The sequence below is a fragment of the Platalea leucorodia genome (genome assembly GCF_965183815.1).
Source record: "Platalea leucorodia genome assembly, chromosome: 13".
NCBI classification, from domain to species: Eukaryota; Metazoa; Chordata; class Aves; order Pelecaniformes; family Threskiornithidae; genus Platalea; species Platalea leucorodia.
In genome coordinates this window covers 5,345,943-5,363,836 of record NC_138835.1, presented here as the reverse complement: position 1 = coordinate 5,363,836, position 17,894 = coordinate 5,345,943, and the positions used below count along the sequence as shown (strand labels likewise).

Sequence of the window (17,894 nt, the reverse complement as noted above, 5' to 3'; positions counted from 1 at the left end):
CTGTTGTCCAGGTAGATGCCCACTGAAACAATGCTAGTCCTTGTGGTGGAATCACAGAGAAAAATCTGTCCAGTTCCTCTCCTCTGTGGCTAACAGCAGCCTTTCCAGGAGGTGGTTCAGACCCTTTTCCTCCAGACCTTCTGCAGAAGCTCCTGCACTGATTTGGCACTGGAAGTGACCCATGAGGTCTCATCTCCTGTACTGGTTCTGGCAGTGTCTTGTAAGCGCTGGCACTCTTTTTGGTTGGCTTTTCTTCAGAAGCCCCGAACAAGAAGCTTTCCAAAGAAGCCTCTGGAGGAACCCACCAGGATCTATGGGGACATGCTTGTTGTAATGATTACAATACTTGTTTACTTGCTGTTAGCAAAGCTCAGCATTTCTTTCCATTATCTAAAAAGCAGTCACAGTGGTAATCCTACATTTACAAAGAGAACTTGATACAGGTGTGAAGCTGTACGGTGTGGGCAAGTACCTGGAAGAGAGGATACTGAAAGATGAATCCTGTGAACTGCAAAATGATCGAACTTGATGTGAAGTTGAGTTACGCTAGAGTCACTACAGGAATAACTTGTCAGCTGGGGTTGTTTCCTGAAGAAGCTGAAGTGGCCGCCATTGGGCAAACTGCTGCTTAAAATGCCACACAACAAGCAGATGATAGGGAGGCTCTTAGAGCTCAACTCTGGGCATGCTGAAAGAAAAAAATTCTGGTGATCCCTGGCAGGGCATGGATACCTCAGTACTTACCTTGCTTTAGCATTAAAAAAGTTCTCTAAATGTCTTTCCTAAATCAATCCTGCTCCACTTTAAGCCTTCTACTACTGCTTCAGTGCATTTCCTGACCAGTGTGGTGCCTGGTACACATAAGCTTTGGAATGAAATCTGGATTGCACGGGAAGACTGACAGCAGGTATCACCACTGCAGATGAGACAGCCCCAGCAGTGGCAGTTCTCATTACCCACCCTGCAGCAGCAGCAGTGCTTGCTACAGCCATGGGTAGTTACTGCGGAGGTGGGTGCCATTAGCACCAGCACTAGTAAGACACAGGAGCTGTTATTTGCAATGATGGTGACAGAGCAAGTATTATCACTACCAACAAAGGAATATAGCTGATAGCTATATACAGCTATATCTATACAGCTATAAAGCCAATATCTGCAGTGGGCTGGCTAATACCACATATTTAGTGGTATGGTGTTGACAATGTGCATAACAGCAATGCTCTTTTACTTTTAAAAGACCATAAAGAAGAATTGTCTAAGATTATTATTGATACTATTTGCAATGTTAAACTGGAGATTAAAATTTACTTCCTGTAATTAACCTGGATTAAACAAATGTTTGAGTTGTCAGAGGGGTGTAAGAACAGTCATGTGTAATGTGGATATTTAAACTGACAGAAGTTACTTTTAGCTGCTCAGGATTCCTTTTCAACCTGTTGTTGGAGATACATACATATGTAATTATTATTTTCATAAAAAGGCTAGGAAATACTTGATTTGGCCAGTTAATAATGGATTTCGTGCAGCACGTCTATGCTTGAGGCAAGTTAGGCAAGATACTGAGGCAGCCAAGGGAGAGAGATCCCAGCACGGCCAAGTCTGTTTACCCTCTTTCAGGCACAGGCTTTGCTGCCTACAGTGAGCAACCTATGTCAGCAGCTGTGAGTCTTGAGATGGGCAGTTTAAAGTTTGCTTGGCTGTTTCAACAGCACATTTCAAGTAAAAAAAGCCCAAGACTTGGAGAAAATAGAGCAAAATCACCTTTGGTGTTCCTTCTGGTAGTGCAAGCAGTTGGGATACTGAGACTGCCTGCATTGACATGTAACTCAGTGACCAAATGCTGCATCTAAGCAGCCAAGAGGGGCTACTTGGCCTGCGAGCAGCTACACGCAATGTACCGCTAAAAGACAATAACTCCAAAAACAGCTTCAATTGCCTCCAAGTGCCCATACATCATAGCCTAATAAGCCAGAGGCCCTTGCTGCTACAAGTCTGGGATAACCTAAAGGCCATGAGCTGCTTTCAGTTCTATTAAGGAGCACCCTCCAGGAAAAATATGAGATAAGTCCCTGCAACTGTGACCATGCCAGTTGCTCCTCATTGTGTGGTTGTGTAGATGACTTATTTCTAAATGTAAAACCACACTCCTCCTCTTTTTCAGTTGCATCCTGTTTGCCGTATCACTTCTCTGATTTGCCTTGATCCTTCCAAATTCCAATATTCTGCTTCATGCTTCTAGCTGCTTCCATTAACATTCTCATCTGGAAACTTAACAAATGAATTCTGTATCCCATGTTCCCAGTTAATAAGGACTGCTCCAGGAGTTCAACTTCCTTCCTGGTTTTGCACATGCTCATCATAATATTATCTGAATTAATCTTCCACAGCTTGCTTATGGGAATGTCAGAGAAGGCAGTACAATTAAGATGATAAATCAGCATTCATGAATTGAAAGTACAGTATTACTCGGCTAAAGGAATTGTATCCATTAGTGGAACTGTAACTAATATCCAGGTGGAAGAAAACTGCATTCACTTTGAAAGCCTATGCAGGATCATTCTTCACAGCAGAAGACAACAGAAGTGTTGGTGCACATGCCCCTATTACCACGGTCTCCAAAAGACAAGCAACAGCATCGTAGCTATTACAATTCTACTAATAATTTTAAGGGACATGATAATGGCTGTGCTGTCCACAAGGGGCAAAAATCAGTATAATTATGATCATGCAAAATGATAATGAGCTTATAAATCCCAACTAACTATCCACTAGCTGGTGTGATAAAATTGCCAATGAACCCTAGCGGATTACCACACCGTATCTTTACAAGATAGAAACTTTCATCAACAGGATATATCACGTTCTCTGTACAAACCAGAGATGGCTGTTTTCACAGAAAGATCTGTTCAAATCATTCTTCATTCTTTCTGACTGGATGAGACTTCATGTGAAATGTTTCACTTTTATCCATATAATTTGCACTGCTAGTGAAGTCTCCAGAACAGTTCTTCTGTGGGGTGACCACTGCATCCAAACATGGACCTACTGAAACTCTTCAGGTGCCACAACATAGTAAGACAAACGTAGACCAAAAAAAGCAAAGCTTCGGATCGTACTGGTTTGTAACGAAACTATATGGACTAAACAGATCAGCCAAATATTCCGAGAACCTATGGTGCCAGTTTCAGCATCCTGCTCTGTTGACCAGAGATTTACCTTTACAATTGTTTCATGGCTAAGAAAGCTTTGAGGCAGATTGTTCAAATTTTCCCTACAACTAATACACATTCTTGTCAGGATTGGAACATTTTACATGGTGATATTTTGCGGGTTGATGGAAAGATACTATGGCTATTTTAAGATTTCTGTAATCATTGAATGGATGTTGAATGGCCAAAACAGTTCCTTTTTTGCATCTGAATAAATGAGAGCTTTGCTACTGATCGATTGGTAGGGTATTTTTATTCTTTCACTGAGAGACTTCTTCAGTTCCAGACTGAACAACCCCATTGCCCCAAAATACGTATGATAAGGACAACCAAGACCATGTCTGAAGAAATACTTCCTATTAAAAAGACAATATTGTCCTCGCTAACACCTTATTTCCAATGAAAGAGGGCAGTGAACTGATCACAGTGCAGGAAACCTCTGACCAAGAATAAACTCTTTAAGACCTGCTAACAGCATTTCAAGTAAAACACATCAGAGGTGAGAATATGGAGCTAGTGAGAGCTCCAATGACAAGAAATAATGAAACAGAAGGAAAAACCCTCCTAAAAAGGCCTAGATCATCCAGTGAGGAGACAGGACATTTTCACATTTGCATACCAAGGCTAAGAACACAGGCAAAGCCAAATTCCTCACATTTAACACTCATCTATAATGCTCTGACTACAGGCTTACCGCTGTCGTCTTCAACACATGAAATTCCCTTTCTATCATCAGCGCTTCCCCCAGCTGGAGGGGACAAACATGACCCCACCATTCTCAACAACCTCACTTGTGACTTTTTTAAAAGAGTTTTCAAATAACTGTGCTGCTCAGTCTATGCAGCACAATTATTTGAAAACAAATACAGAAATGACATTTATCGTGCGGAATGGAAATCTCAACTCTTCTATCAATTTTGACATTCGGAGCGCACACCAGCCCCTCAAATACCTATTACATGCACTTTGAGGACACTACTCATGACAGTCACTCAGCACACCAGAGAAATACATCATGTTTTTGAAAGAGCCACATGGATACTTCATAAGAAAAAGCTTTTATAAAAAAAGAGACCTTCTACTCATTATATACATTGCTCTCAAACACCATCCCAAAAACTATGGAAAAAAAAAAAAAACTCAAAAAACTGATAATGTATGTTAGAACATCCTACCCAGTGTAAAATTTTCCCCAGAGCCATCCCTGCCAGTCTTTAAGCTGCCTCCCAACCTTGCTAAGCTTATCATCAGAAGGAGGCTTTTTGTATGGAAAAAGAAAAAAAAAAAAAACAAGTACAACTTGTCAAAACCTTGCCTTCCACCTTCCTATAAGGAACCTCTATCCCAGACACCAGCACTCCCAGGTCTCATACATGGACTTACCTGGGAAGTCATATCCAGCACACAAGCCACCCTCACACCCCATAGTTGAGATCAAATAACTACTAAGACCAGACTGAACTCACACAGACCACTGATAAAGCACAAACACACCTAACTGCTGCAAAAGCAGCTCTCACAAGGTAATCACTCGGTCTCTGATTATCAATCCTGATCCTCAAGGGAAACCTATAAACTGCCCTCCAGCCACAAATTTAGGAATAAAACTTCATAACATTTCAAGATAGCAAGACTGTGCTTCTCTGCCACACCACAACCTCCCACGCGCTCCACACTACCCCGCTTCCACATCCCACAGGCTATGACCTCTCTCTTTCTCTGCCTACATCTAACCTAGTCACTTAAACATGCCAGGAAACATTACATCTTTCCCTGAGAAGACAAGTATCATATCATTTCTGCTTTCCTACAAATTAGCATTCCCACGTTGAATTTGCCAGGTCCATTTCCTTTCAAAGATGATCTGATAGATACTGACTCAAAATTCTGAGGGATTTTCTCAATTTGCATTCCATTCTGAAAGAAAGCTGTCACTTTTAGGTCAGGCCTGAAGATGGCTTGCATGCCTGAAAGCTTTTCTCCTCTTCAAACTACACTGTTTGGTCTAATGAAAGACATTACCTCTGCATATGTCCTTAGACATCATGGCCGCAACAATGCTACTATGTTTTTACACAGTTTAAAAATCAAGCCATATTTACATTCCAAGTAAACTTCTAATCCTTATAAAATGTTTCAAAATGTGATTTTTAATCCCTAAAGGTTTAAAGACATGTTGTCCTTCCCAAATCACTAAGACTGTGGAAATTGAAGTGATATTTTATGAGGTCACTGTAAAATTCTGGTCTTCCAACTTAAATTTTTTACAAGTCATCACTATCCTCAATCAAAGGTTTGAAAACAGATCAGAAAGTGCTCATTGCCATTAGAGTAAGATAAAGCTAGAAAGACGCAGAAACTCTTCATTGCTTAATATCACAAAAACAGTTGCCCTAATCATCAGTCTTCCTTAACAAATCAGCCAGCCCCAATCTCTGATGGGAGGAATTATGACCATACTCAGACTGTGGGAAAACAAATATGGATCAAAACGACTTAACATTCGTAAGTCTTCACTCTTTCTGAACTTTCTGTTCACCATTGCAACTAACTCGTAACTGCCCTTGTTAAATATTCCATGAGATACAGAGTATACATTTCAGCACGCTCTTGTTCAGCTTTTCCCTCCCAGAGCTGTGGTTTCTGTAGCAATTATGGTCCAAATCTTGAGAGATGTAAAAAGCCAGCAGACACACACTTCTGTTCACTCCTCAACATTCACACATGTGCGCAGAGGCATGCAGAGTCACAAACCTACTAATAAAATTATTTACCCATTTAAGATAGAATACACGTTTGAAAACATTTGAGATATGTTAGAAAATATTTGAACCATTGTATGGGAGGCAAAAGCTCCGCTAACCAAATACTTTCCAGTTGAAAGCCTGCCAACGTGTCTACATTCAACTTATCCTTGTTTTGAAAAACGACCTGCGCTCTTACCGTCATGATTAGAATTTCCCAGGGTCCATGGCTCATCTGAATCGAAGTGAGTATCTCCTCCTATTCCTGGTCCAGGAAAGTAAGCATGAGCTAGGAATCCACCTTCTCCATCAAATGGAGAACTGTCTCCATGGAAACCAGAAGCAAAAAATATCATAATATCTGCCTCCTTTCTGTCATTTTTAATTTCATGGTAAGGGACCTCTTCAAAGGTAAGTGGTGTCACTCTCTGCCAAACATCAAATGCCTGACGAATGGCTCTCCTTGTATCAATCTCTCCAACCTTGGGGGTATAGTTGTGTACACTGTGTGAATGAGAAAGAAGTGTTGTTTAAATTTGCAGAATACATTAAAGATTTCTTATTATAATTCGAATACATAGCCACATCTACACAGTTTCCATTTCCAAAAGGTCTTTTATTTTTTGCAGACACTACTTTGTGCATGCAAAGTTTTGCTCTCACAAATAAAGTTACCAACAAAACTACAGCCCTGATCTGAAGTCTACATTTATTAATAAGAATCTTCCCAATGCTTTGGTTGATTTTGCATCGCTTCCTAAAAACCTGACAACCTTTCAAATCCTGGTGTAGACAGCTAAGTAACTTAGTTTAAAAACATAAATTACTTCAGATTTTGTCTGAAATTAAAATGGAATCCAGTGTATGAAAAAAACTGACTACTAAAATTCTTTTTGAGAAACAAATCTTTCAGTAAACTATACGACCTTACTTGTATGAGCAGCTTCATTCTCAGGACTACTCAACATACTTAAGAGCTCATAGGAGTGATGGACCTGCCAGTTTTGTGCAACCCATCCCATGACAGCTGATGACACAGAGTTTGGAGGGAGCAGGACAGAGTTCAAGTGCTTCTAAATTTCCCATAATTGCAAACTTTAGCTTAAAAAGTGCTGTTCATGGGGTGTTTTTTGTGTGTGTATATAATAGTCTCAAGATCTATTAAACTTGGCTTGGCAACATGAAATATCTGTGTCGTGGAAACAACTTTCAGTCTCTAATGAAACTGGCTCGATTTAATATAATGATTGACAGATGAAAGACACTAACACATTCAGTGGTAAAACAAGATATCTATCACTTGAATGGCACAGTACAAATACTGAAATTGGAACGTTAAACAACTACTAGTTTGACAATGACAGAAGCACAACCATCTGCCAACCTGCTTCCTATGGTTATACATATGCTTAAGAGATGTTTTATTGATACGATTATATACCAGTTTTCCCTAAGGTCCAGAAAAGGTTAGGAGCAGGATCTGACTCTCAGATCTTCACATACAGAAGGTGTCCCTTTACTATTTGAGCTAAAGGAATGATTATTGGTGGAAGCTCTGAACAAGTCCCCAGAACTAGTCCCTCCTCCCAGTCTCTGCAGTCCCTCACTGTTACTTGAAGAATCCTCCTCCTCCTTTCTCAGAGCTCTGGGCAAAAGCAACAGAGTGCCCCAGCCCCTGATTCTCATTCCCTTCACACCATTATATCTCTTCCTACACATTCTGGCACCTTCCCCATGCTGGTCACTCATATTTCTACCTCTTCACCACAGACTTTCTTTCTGTCTTAGCCGTGCTCACCCATATCTTCTCCTTAATGTCTACATTCCTAATTTTTATTCCTCTGCAACCTCCTTTCCCCATCCAAAAAAATTAAAAGGCTATACTTTCAACTAGAGGGGGATTTAATTTTATTTTGAAGTGACATTCTTATTGTCAGAAGCTTCCATTGGCATCATTCAGCAATTGCCTTTCAAAAGCTAAGGGCCTAAATGACTCAAACAAAACACGTCTGGGAAACAATCACCACTAAACACTCATTTGATACCTGTAGCCCACTTCAGCATATTGCCTCAGCAGGCCTAAGTCTGGAGAAAAGCAAGAGTTCTATTACATGAGCAAAAGTAAAACCTCTGCAAAAATAAATATTCAGTAAAATGTTGCAAATCAGTAGAGGGAGAAAGCATCACACCTTTAGACAATGATGTTCCTTCTGCTTTAACGGTTTGCTAAAGATGACACACGATCTAGGGGGCAGAGCCTCAGATTTCTAAGGGAACAGAAAGGGGCTTACTAGGATTTTTCTGCCAAAATTACACAACCAATGGCTGGGATTTAGGCATCTTTACTGATCAGTTATTTTCTAATTAAGAATAGACTCTTCAAGTAATTACTCCAGTTCTCTGAAAGTATTCCCCTCCACCATATTCTGAGAATGAAAACCTCAACTAGGCATTACAGGGAAAATCTAGTTTTTAAAAGTACTTAAAAAATTTGCATACCAAACAAGTACAGAACATTCTTTCCTCAAACAAAAAGGGGCAGGGAAGGGGCTATACCTGTAGGTTATATGCTTCTGCCTCCACTTCTGTCCAGTTAGTGCATACCGCTTTTTCCTCCGGCTATGGCGTAGGTGGGGATGATCTGGAACTCCACATCGAGGCTTCTTCATCCACCTGGAAGGGAAGGAAAGAAAAAGCAAGCTAACAAAGGGTTTGGAAAAGAGATTCAAAAGAACTCAGGGGTGACTGGAAGACCTCTGATGGATGGTCAAGGCAGACATCAAGAAGGGCTCAGCCTTCCCTCTCTCAGGTTTACACTCTTTGCACAGAGCTGTACACCCCACCTCTGCTGGTGATCCACACACCTCAGCACACCAAAAAGAATTCGTTTTTCCTTTTGGAAACACAGATGCCATATCAGGTAGCCCTTATGCTTGACAAGAGCTTAATGATGATAATGCCACAAAAGGGAGACAGATCAAAATTGCACGTGTGTGTGCACTGGGATCAAACTCTCCTATCACCTACTCGATCCACTCTCCATTTGTTAAAGTGCCCCTGTGCCAGTAAAAAAAACTCCAATTCATAACCGACTAGATAAGACTGAACAAGTGCAAACACGACCCTCCCAGATAATGACTAAGGCTTTCATCTGTAATGACCAGAACAGATCACTCCAATCTGTGGGTCACAGTCATGAAATTCTGTTAGGTCCTCCCCATAACCCTCGACTCTTTTGATGTCACTCATGATGTAGGAAACTCTTGTCCCTATGGCCAGGGGAACTGGAAGATCAAAGGATGCTATCCCTTGCACAGGGATCCATGCACTATTATCAGAGAAGTCAGGTCTCCTCACCTATCTCCCTTACCTTCAGCCTTAACAGATCTTTTGCTTATTTCTTGCACCAGCTTGAGGGTGGTCCAACACTGGCACAGGTTGCCCAGAGAAGTGGTAGAGTCTCCATCCTTGGAGGTATTCAAAACCCAACTGGACATGGTCCTGGGCAATCTGCTCTAGCTGTCCCTCTTTGAGCAGGGGGTTGGAGTAGACAATCTCAAGAGGTCCCTTCCAACCTGAATGATTCTCTGACAAAGAGAAATAGACTGTACCCCAGAATATTATCCTGCTTGCTGGTGTGGGTACACTCTAGAGAAGTCAGAAGTGGCTTATGGAGGAATGAATCTGCCCATCACTGCAAGCAGCAGCAGGGGAAAAAGGAGATAGGGACAGAAACAGAGGAACTACAGGTAATGGTCTCCAAAGGTCCCAGCACAGCAACTTTCTGTCCCAGCCACATTCTTCAGGATTTTGCAGTGCAGCCCAGGACAGGAGACCAGAGCCCAGGAACAATGCGAGCAGTCTCTCACCACAGCCTCCCAAGCACACTGGTGCTGCCCTCAGCCTCTGCCTTGGGCTGCTGTTGAGGACATTGCCACTGGCATTCTTCAGGCATTTTATGCATTTGATCCACTTACTCCGATGGCAAAGGCAAGTGTCCGCTGTGACACAATGCCTTGACAACACATTGCAGGCCATGGGATGCAGAAACATGCCGCTGCTTGGTCACACACAAGAAGAGCATTGTAGCCAATCCTGGCAGATTTCTCACACAGGACACTAAATTCTCTCCCCTCTCCTCAGTAGGGCTTCCCCCACATCGCTGGCCATGTGGGGGACAACTTTTGGCCTCCAAATGCAGACATTCCTCCATCAACTGCAGCCAGCCAATGACAAGTAGTCCGTATGTGCCCACACGCTTGAGCCTAAACAATGTACATCTTATCTACCAAAAATACTAGCCCCACACTTTCAGGAAGGGCGTGTCATCCCATCACCAGTAGATGGTTTACAAGACTTCTTCCCAGGACACCTTTTAAATAAAAAACAAATAGACAGACACTTTGCCTTGTACAGCCTCACAAGAACATTCTTTCATAGCACACATACCTGCTCCCCGTTCAGACAGTCAAGCAGCTGACCTTTCCTTAGTCTACTTCCTATATGTAAAAAATACGGGTGCCTACAAATTTCAGTGCAGTCATCTGTCATCTTCTCCCCACCAAGAACAGAGCAAATGAGAGTCGTTATACATATTGTACTGTACCTGACAAGAACCCAAGCTGAGTATATAAAGCTAGCACATATCTTCCCCACTTACATTACCTTACATTTATCAGTACAGTATGTCTTTCAGAAATCTAAGCAACCTGTGGAAATCAGATCTGTCTTGCCCACACAACTGCTGCCACCTTCAAAGAAAAGCGGTACATCTAAGGTTTGCTTTTAGAAAAGCCATATTAATTCAACGTTAATACACTGTGTTTTTCCAAGTGTCCTTTATTTGTGTTCTTTTGCATTGCTTCTACCACTTTGCTAGAGAGATGCTAGGCTTACTATAGCCTGTATTCTCCTAGGTATTTCCTGAGTATTTTTTTTTAAAAATCCAGTCATATGATATGGTACAGAGTTTTTTAGCATAACGTTACACAAACCGCAGTGTGAATTAGGTTTTCATCTCTTGAGCTTCATGAGAACTCCAGTACTCTGAACATCACCATCACCAGGCCCTGATTACAGTCAGAAAATGACCTTCTATTTTATCTTTACTAGTATCATCTAGAAGACAAAAAGATAACAGGGGAGTGCTACCAAACCAACATCGATGTGTAGGACAAGTCACCAGGACTTTCCAGGACAGTGCTAGCTGTGCTGACATGCTAGCAATACACGGCCAAGTCCCTCACACCTCAATATCTGTTTCATGTATGAATACCACCTGCCCCTTCCCAACACCTGCCCTATGCCATGCAGGCTGCTGGAAATCACACACACTCCCCCCCCCCCCCCCCGATTAGTCCCATGCTGTCAAAGCCTATCAGAACTGCACAGACACCCAACCAAAAGCTAATTCCCTCAAAGACAGTCAAATTCCCTGGCCCTGTGCCAGCTCCATCACAACATACGGACACAGGGCTGTTCCAGAGGCAAGCTGCAATACCGGCACCCTGGGCTTTAGGGACTTCTTGAGCCAAAGCTTCCAAAGTATCAGCATTTGCAGAGCTGCCAATAGACTTATGCTACGCACAGCTGCCTAGCTCCTGTTTCAACCCCATTACACTTAGGCCTGTCTGAACACCCGTGTTCTACCACAGTTTGTTCCAGGGCTCACCTACACACTTTCTGAAACAGACATAGTAAAAAAGCCCAACTACCTGGTTAGAGCTAGGCAGTACCCAAGTTGTCAACAGCCTGTGCTAATGTCAAGCTAAGAATGTCTTTCTGGATCAGTTCCCTGATTCAACTTACTTCCCAGGCATATGGGCCCTAATCTAAGCACATGGGCCAGGGTACAAGTCCAGCCATCTCTTCTTTTCTCAGCAGAATAATCATGAAGCTATCGCTTGCTGCCGTTGATCTTCTTTAGCTGAGCTTTTTAACAGCCATTCTCTACTGAGCAGTTTGGATAACCCTTTCTGTGTTCCAGGGGATTTATAAAAACACATCACATCAGAAACAACAACAACAGACAATTACTTGAAGCAGGCTTCAAGTATTTATGGTTGCTTCCCCCCCCCCTTTTTTTTTAAATGGGAGCACCAATAACACTAGATCATCAAAATTTATACTTGGCACTGTTTACTCATAGACTATTGCATTCCTCCAGCTGCTTGGCATGCAGAAAACACGTAATTTCCAAAAGCAGTGACATCCAGCTCTTGTCCAGATACAGCTGTTTTCCCCAGGTCAGGCTCCAAGCCCTCCACAAGACTCCCCTAAATAGAGGAAGCTGTCATGCTCAATCACCTACTATTGAGCTGGTGGGAGTGGTATCTTTAAAAAGCTGTGTCGTGCATTGCAAGGTGAGGGACCAACACAACAGGCTCAAGACAAAGCACAAGACAAATGAGACACTTCCAACACAAGTAAGACTATTTCTTGGTGCCCTCCAGGGCCATGTGATTGATTATGACAAACACAACAGTCGCCACTTTTGTTAGGCGCTAGCATGCCTTCTCTCCCGGCACACTCCCAGGACTATATCCTTGCCTAGCTGCTGAGCAAAATTACAATTCAACCCACTGGCTGCAGGCAGATGCAAAGTTTGCCGAGGCACTGTCAATTGCACGGTACGAGGAGGCCATTTTACATATTCTCCCCTGTTCTCCTTACAGGAAACTACACATCCTCAACCTCTACCTCAAGACAGCCCCTCTGCTGAACAGGCCCCCACCCCACCTCCCTTTCAGGTACCAGTAAGCAACACCAATGGTGTTGTTCCTTCCCATTTCCCACTCCCACTGACAGCGCCTGCATGGTATGTTTCACACACTTGGGTACCACTCTTGGAGGAAAGAACAACCTCAGGATTTGGGGGCGTGTGGGAAAGGAGATGAAAAACTTTAGGCTTCCATAATAAGTGTAAACAGAACATGCAGAATTTGTTGCCTAACAAAGAAACCATAGAAAATAACAACTTCGCACTCTGACTGATTCTAAAGTCACTTTAAAAGGACAGAGCTTACAATACTGACAGAAGTGACAGAAAAGTTCATAATTGCAATCTCAAAACTCATAACACAGACTGAAGCAACAGCTTAGCAAATGCCTGAGTAATTCAGACCCTCAGAGTCAGCCTGCCTTGCCAGCTCTTCTTTTACTCAGTTTCCACAACCAGGTCTGAGGAAGTGACAGCCCAACAAGGCCCAGCCAGACATGCCCCTCCAACTCAAAATACAGACTCACTGCTAATAGCAATTAGGACCTCTTTTTCCTTTCATCTAATTTCTAGGTAGGTACTCCTGCTCCACCCTGCCGTACAACATATAGACCTACTAGTTCAGGACAGATGGAGGCAGAGCAACCGAACATGCCTGCAAAGCACACCTGCATTTGGTTGCAGCTGAGGTTTCAAGCTTTTGGAGACTTGAGTTTCAGAAGAGGGAACCATCTAGGTTTTTCACCCATCAGCCTTTGGGTGTTCATGCACCAATCAACCCCTGCCCATATATAAACTGAGTAAAATGTGGGTAACACCTTCCTTTGCTGCAGAAAAATACTTTTACTTACTAAAGCAGGGACTTCCACATGCGGTTTGCTCCCTTCCCCTGTCATCCACAGGGCAGCAGAAGCAGCTCCCTAACTTCCCAAAGTAGCACCCCAGTATCATAGCCCCTTCTTCCCCCACCCCATTCCAACTCATAAGCATCCCAACTGCAAGCTTCTACACACCAACTGCACGTACACAATGTTGCTCTCTGGCTCTGCTTCAGCATTCACTTACAAACTGTGTTATTAATGGCAAAGAGATCTCAGATGGAAAATCCCCACCTTTAAAAAGCATTTAATTTTCAACTCATTCAAAAAGCAAACAAACAGGATTTTCTCTGTCCCTCAATGGAGAACAAGGGGCTTTTCCTGTGAGCTAAAGGAGGGAATGTTACATTCACTGGAAAGGCACTCCCAGTCCAGGATGATCCCCTCCTGCCTAATTCACTAGTTTCTTCTGTTTCTCCCTCTTCAAATAACACTATTTGGTTACTTTGTGCCCCCTTCTTTTGTGCTACTGTGTCCCTTTTGCCAGCAGAGTGCAGTAACAGGAGAAACAAAGAACTAGGCAGAGCAGACTCTAAAAGGGTCTGCTAAGGCAGCAAGAAAAGGTCAAGGGAAAACTCTCAGGCAGGGCCTAAGCGAGTTCTATTATTTCTGCTTTCTTCTTTTGCTCACCATGAGATGCTGCTTTCCCCCAGAAAGCATTAGTAAGATCTTATCTGCATTCTGCTTTAGTCAACAGATGCTCCCCTAGTCCAGACCAACAGCAGACAGATTCAGCCAATACACGACACCCAGGCAATCAGACGACAGGAAGCCAGTCAGGTAGCAGCAACAACCACCACTTCCACACCACACTTGGCAGTACACACTGAAGAGCAGACTAAAGGCAACAGCCTTCAAAGAACAAAGTCCCTCCAGCCTAGGTGATTTAGACCAATGCTTCTGTGCTATCAAGACACCAATCACAAACAACAAATAACACGTGGTCAACGTACAGCAGAGAACATCTAATGTCCAACAAATGGCAACTATCATCAGCTAAGTAGTCTTGACTATCGTCCTCAGACTACAACAACTCACTTCAACTTGGAACTACAGATCTCCATAAATAGCATCTATGGAGATCCACAACTCCAATTAATTAAGAAATACATTAGAAGACATTTCTGGAGCCAGATTTTCACCTAAATCCAGACAGAGATGCAAATAAATGAAACCCTTGACATTCTCCACTTTCAGAAGCTCACAGGATTCACGCTTTGCCTGTGCACCAGCAATGGGGATCTATCTACAAGGAATGACATTTAACAAGAGCTTCTCCTCACACTCACAAACAGTACTGTTGGCAAAAAGAAAAGGTGGAATTGTCCACATGTTTTTGTTAGGGACACCTTTTCATGATCAAGACTTCTCTGGCTGAGTCAGTCAAATCTACCCCTTTTGAGGGCTTCTTGTAGCTGGAGTAATTACCCAGGTAACATGACAATATGTTAAGAAAGGGAAAGACAAAATTAGTCTATGTTAATCTTACTCAATAGTTGTCTGGTCCAAAACTCCTGTTACTGGGATCCCATAAAACTGTTGCATAGTGGCAACTGCAGACTGCACAGCTTTTCCTGACTGCAAGGCAGACATTTGGCTGTCAGATGGAAGTAAGTAGCCGTAAGTTTTTAACCAACCCTGAAAAAGAAAGAAACAGATGGTAAGATGCCACGTTACGTTTTCAACTTAACAGATCAGAACATTTCCTCAAAAGAAAAAGTGACAAACTAGCCCAAAAAATTCAACCACCTCTCTTTTTTTGGTTAGGTTTGGTAATATAATCTAATCCCCAGTAAGGGCTGAAGACCCAGCTTAATATCATCTATCCTGACAGGACAATGCAGACCTGCCAATTAAAAACATCAGTCATGTCTACTGACTAACTGGGGCAGACTTAGGTCTTTGGAGCACCAGAAATGCTCAAGAAGCTTTGCCCTTGTTCCAGCAATCTCCTGCGCACCCTGTCACCTTGCCATCATGAGATTTCTCAGTCCCCACAGCAGCATGATCCGAATAACCCACAGCCCACCACCTACTGCTGCCTCTGGACCATCACTCCAAGCAAACAGCTTAACAGGCCTGGGCAATCCCCACAAACACAGGTTCAGCTTTACACTTGCACTGAGCACAGGAGTATTTCTTTCAAAAAAAAAAAAAAACAAACCCCCCAAAAAAAACCAAAAAACCATACTCAGAAAGTTTGCAGGGACTCTGGTCAGATGGACTTTTCCTCTGTTAATAGCAGATATCTAGCAAATTGTCAGAACAGGAAACTAGCCAGCTCTCCTCAAGGAGCTTTGTCCCTTTTCCCCACCTCCCCCCCAAAATGCAGCCTTAGATAAAACCACATGTCAAACTTGTCAAAATGCTAAGGAGAGCATTTTAAAAAACACCCATTAATTCAGGATTTTTTTTCCTCCCCTCTCTTCCGCACCCCTCACTTTGATACCATGAGAAAGAGCAATATCAATTCACCATTAAGTGCAAATGCCAATAAAACCTGAATGAAGGCTTGCTTTCATAAACTTTTCACCATAACTTTTCATGCACACACTCCACTGTTTCTTTCTTCTGGCCAACACCCCAGCCCTCCAATTCAATACTTAGACCAGGATTACTGTGAGATCGACATATATCCCGTAAGCTTTTTCCAGCCACAAGGACAATCCATCTGACCCACAGGACACAGTCCTCAACACAAAAGCGCTGGTGAATCATCTGCGTGCGGTGCTCTCACATTGGCAGCTTGATCACTCAGAGCAGGGGAGAGAGAAGAGGCACGTCTTTCCTTAACATAACACAGCAGTGGGAAAGAGGCTCAAGCCAGGAGGAGCACAAGAGGGAGAACAATCCCCATTTCATTGTGGTAAGAAGATACCAGAATCCATTGGGAAAAGAGAAAGGCCTTGCTTCCAAAGCAGGAGAAAGGTGTAAGACAGTGTCTGGGCCAGGCATGCTGAAGTTCACCAAGTAAATGGACATCCAGCACAATTTAACACGGACATCACCAATGTCTCAAGACAAAGCCAAGCTGCAAAACTGCTTGGAGGCTGGACATTTGCTACCACTGCCTTGGCATCTAGCGTTGGCCTCTGACAAACACAGCATGCTGGAACATGCGGACCTTCAGTCTGACCAAAATAAGCTGTCCTTGAGCAGCAAGGGCAGGGCACACTAACCAAAGCAGCTCTGAGTAGGGCTACCCTTGCGTATCCCCTTCCCTCCCGGGCAGACTCGGACGGGACAGCGGGCAAGGGAAAGGGACGTCACAGGATGCCCGCACAGGCACTAAGATCAGCTCCTCCCGGGAGGCTGATGCTCAGGAGCACACAGGAGGGGCACGGCTGCCTCCGCCTGCCCAGGCACAGGCAGAGGAGCTGCCAGCGACTACGGCCACACACCTGAGCCCAGCCCGGCAGCAGCAACCAAGACCGGCCGCTTCGGAGAGCGGCACGACGAGGGCCTACAGGAGATGCAGGAAGGCTTCTGGCGAGCAGCAGCGCCCAGGCGCGGCGACGGGGCTGGAGCCGAGCGCGGAGGAGCCGGGGAGCCGCTGCCCGCCCAACTTTCCAGCCCGCCGTCGGGCCAACACAGCGCACAACCCGACCCCGGGCTTCCCGGTCCCCGCTGCGGCACCACCGGCCTCGCCGCCCCACAGAGCCGCCCGGCCCCGCTCCGCTCAGCGCCCCGCCCGGCCTCGGCTCCCGCTTCCAGACCTACCCGGCCGGTGCTGGTGTCGGCGGCGGCGGCGGCGCGGAGCAGGGCGCAGAGCAGCGGCAGCAGGGAGCCCGCCGCGGCCAGGCCCCGGCGCCGCCTCGGCGCCATGGCAGCGCGGCGGGGCTCGGGCCAGCGCTCCGGCCCAGCGGCGCGGCTGCGGCTGCGCGGCGAGGCCGGAAGTGGAAGGCAGCCCCCGCCGCGCCCCCTCTTCCTCCGCCGGGGCGCGCTGGTGGCAGCGGCCGGGGCTGCAGCGCCAAGGGGCGCGGCGCGGCCCTGGGGAGGTGCGCCCGGCCGGCGGGAGGCCCTGGCCGCGCTTCCCCCGCGGAAGGGCGCAGAGCCGGATCCCAGCGGCCCCGGGTCGCAGCCCCTCGGGGTTTTTTCCACGCACCCGCCTCTGGCTGCAGGCAGGGGAGAGAGCGGAGGGGCTCGCAGCGGCCCCGGGCCCTGCCGCAGCACCGGAACAGATGCAGGAGGGCCGAGGTCTTTCTCTGCGGGCCTCTTCTCTCACGACGGCGTTGTTACCTCTTCTCAAAGGTGCCACCCCTGCCAAAGTTGCCTCACGTTGTCTTTGGCTGCAGCCTGAAGAACTTCAGCAGGCGTGTGTAGAAGACCCAGGTGCAGGAGGCTA

General features: G+C 44.9%; 1 protein-coding gene across 1 annotated transcript in view; it reads right to left on the bottom strand.

Moving 5' to 3' along the window:
* Positions 1 to 17,374, bottom strand: part of MMP24 (matrix metallopeptidase 24) — a gene marked incomplete at its 5' end in the record, with an annotated part of 46,413 nt that extends 29,039 nt beyond the window's left edge. The window contains 4 exons of the mRNA XM_082325858.1: positions 6,153 to 6,457; positions 8,510 to 8,626; positions 15,039 to 15,187; positions 17,270 to 17,374. Of these exons, the coding sequence (XP_082181984.1) occupies positions 6,153 to 6,457; positions 8,510 to 8,626; positions 15,039 to 15,187; positions 17,270 to 17,374 (676 nt within the window). The remainder of the gene's footprint in view (positions 1 to 6,152; positions 6,458 to 8,509; positions 8,627 to 15,038; positions 15,188 to 17,269) is intronic.
* Positions 17,375 to 17,894: the final 520 nt, after the last annotated feature.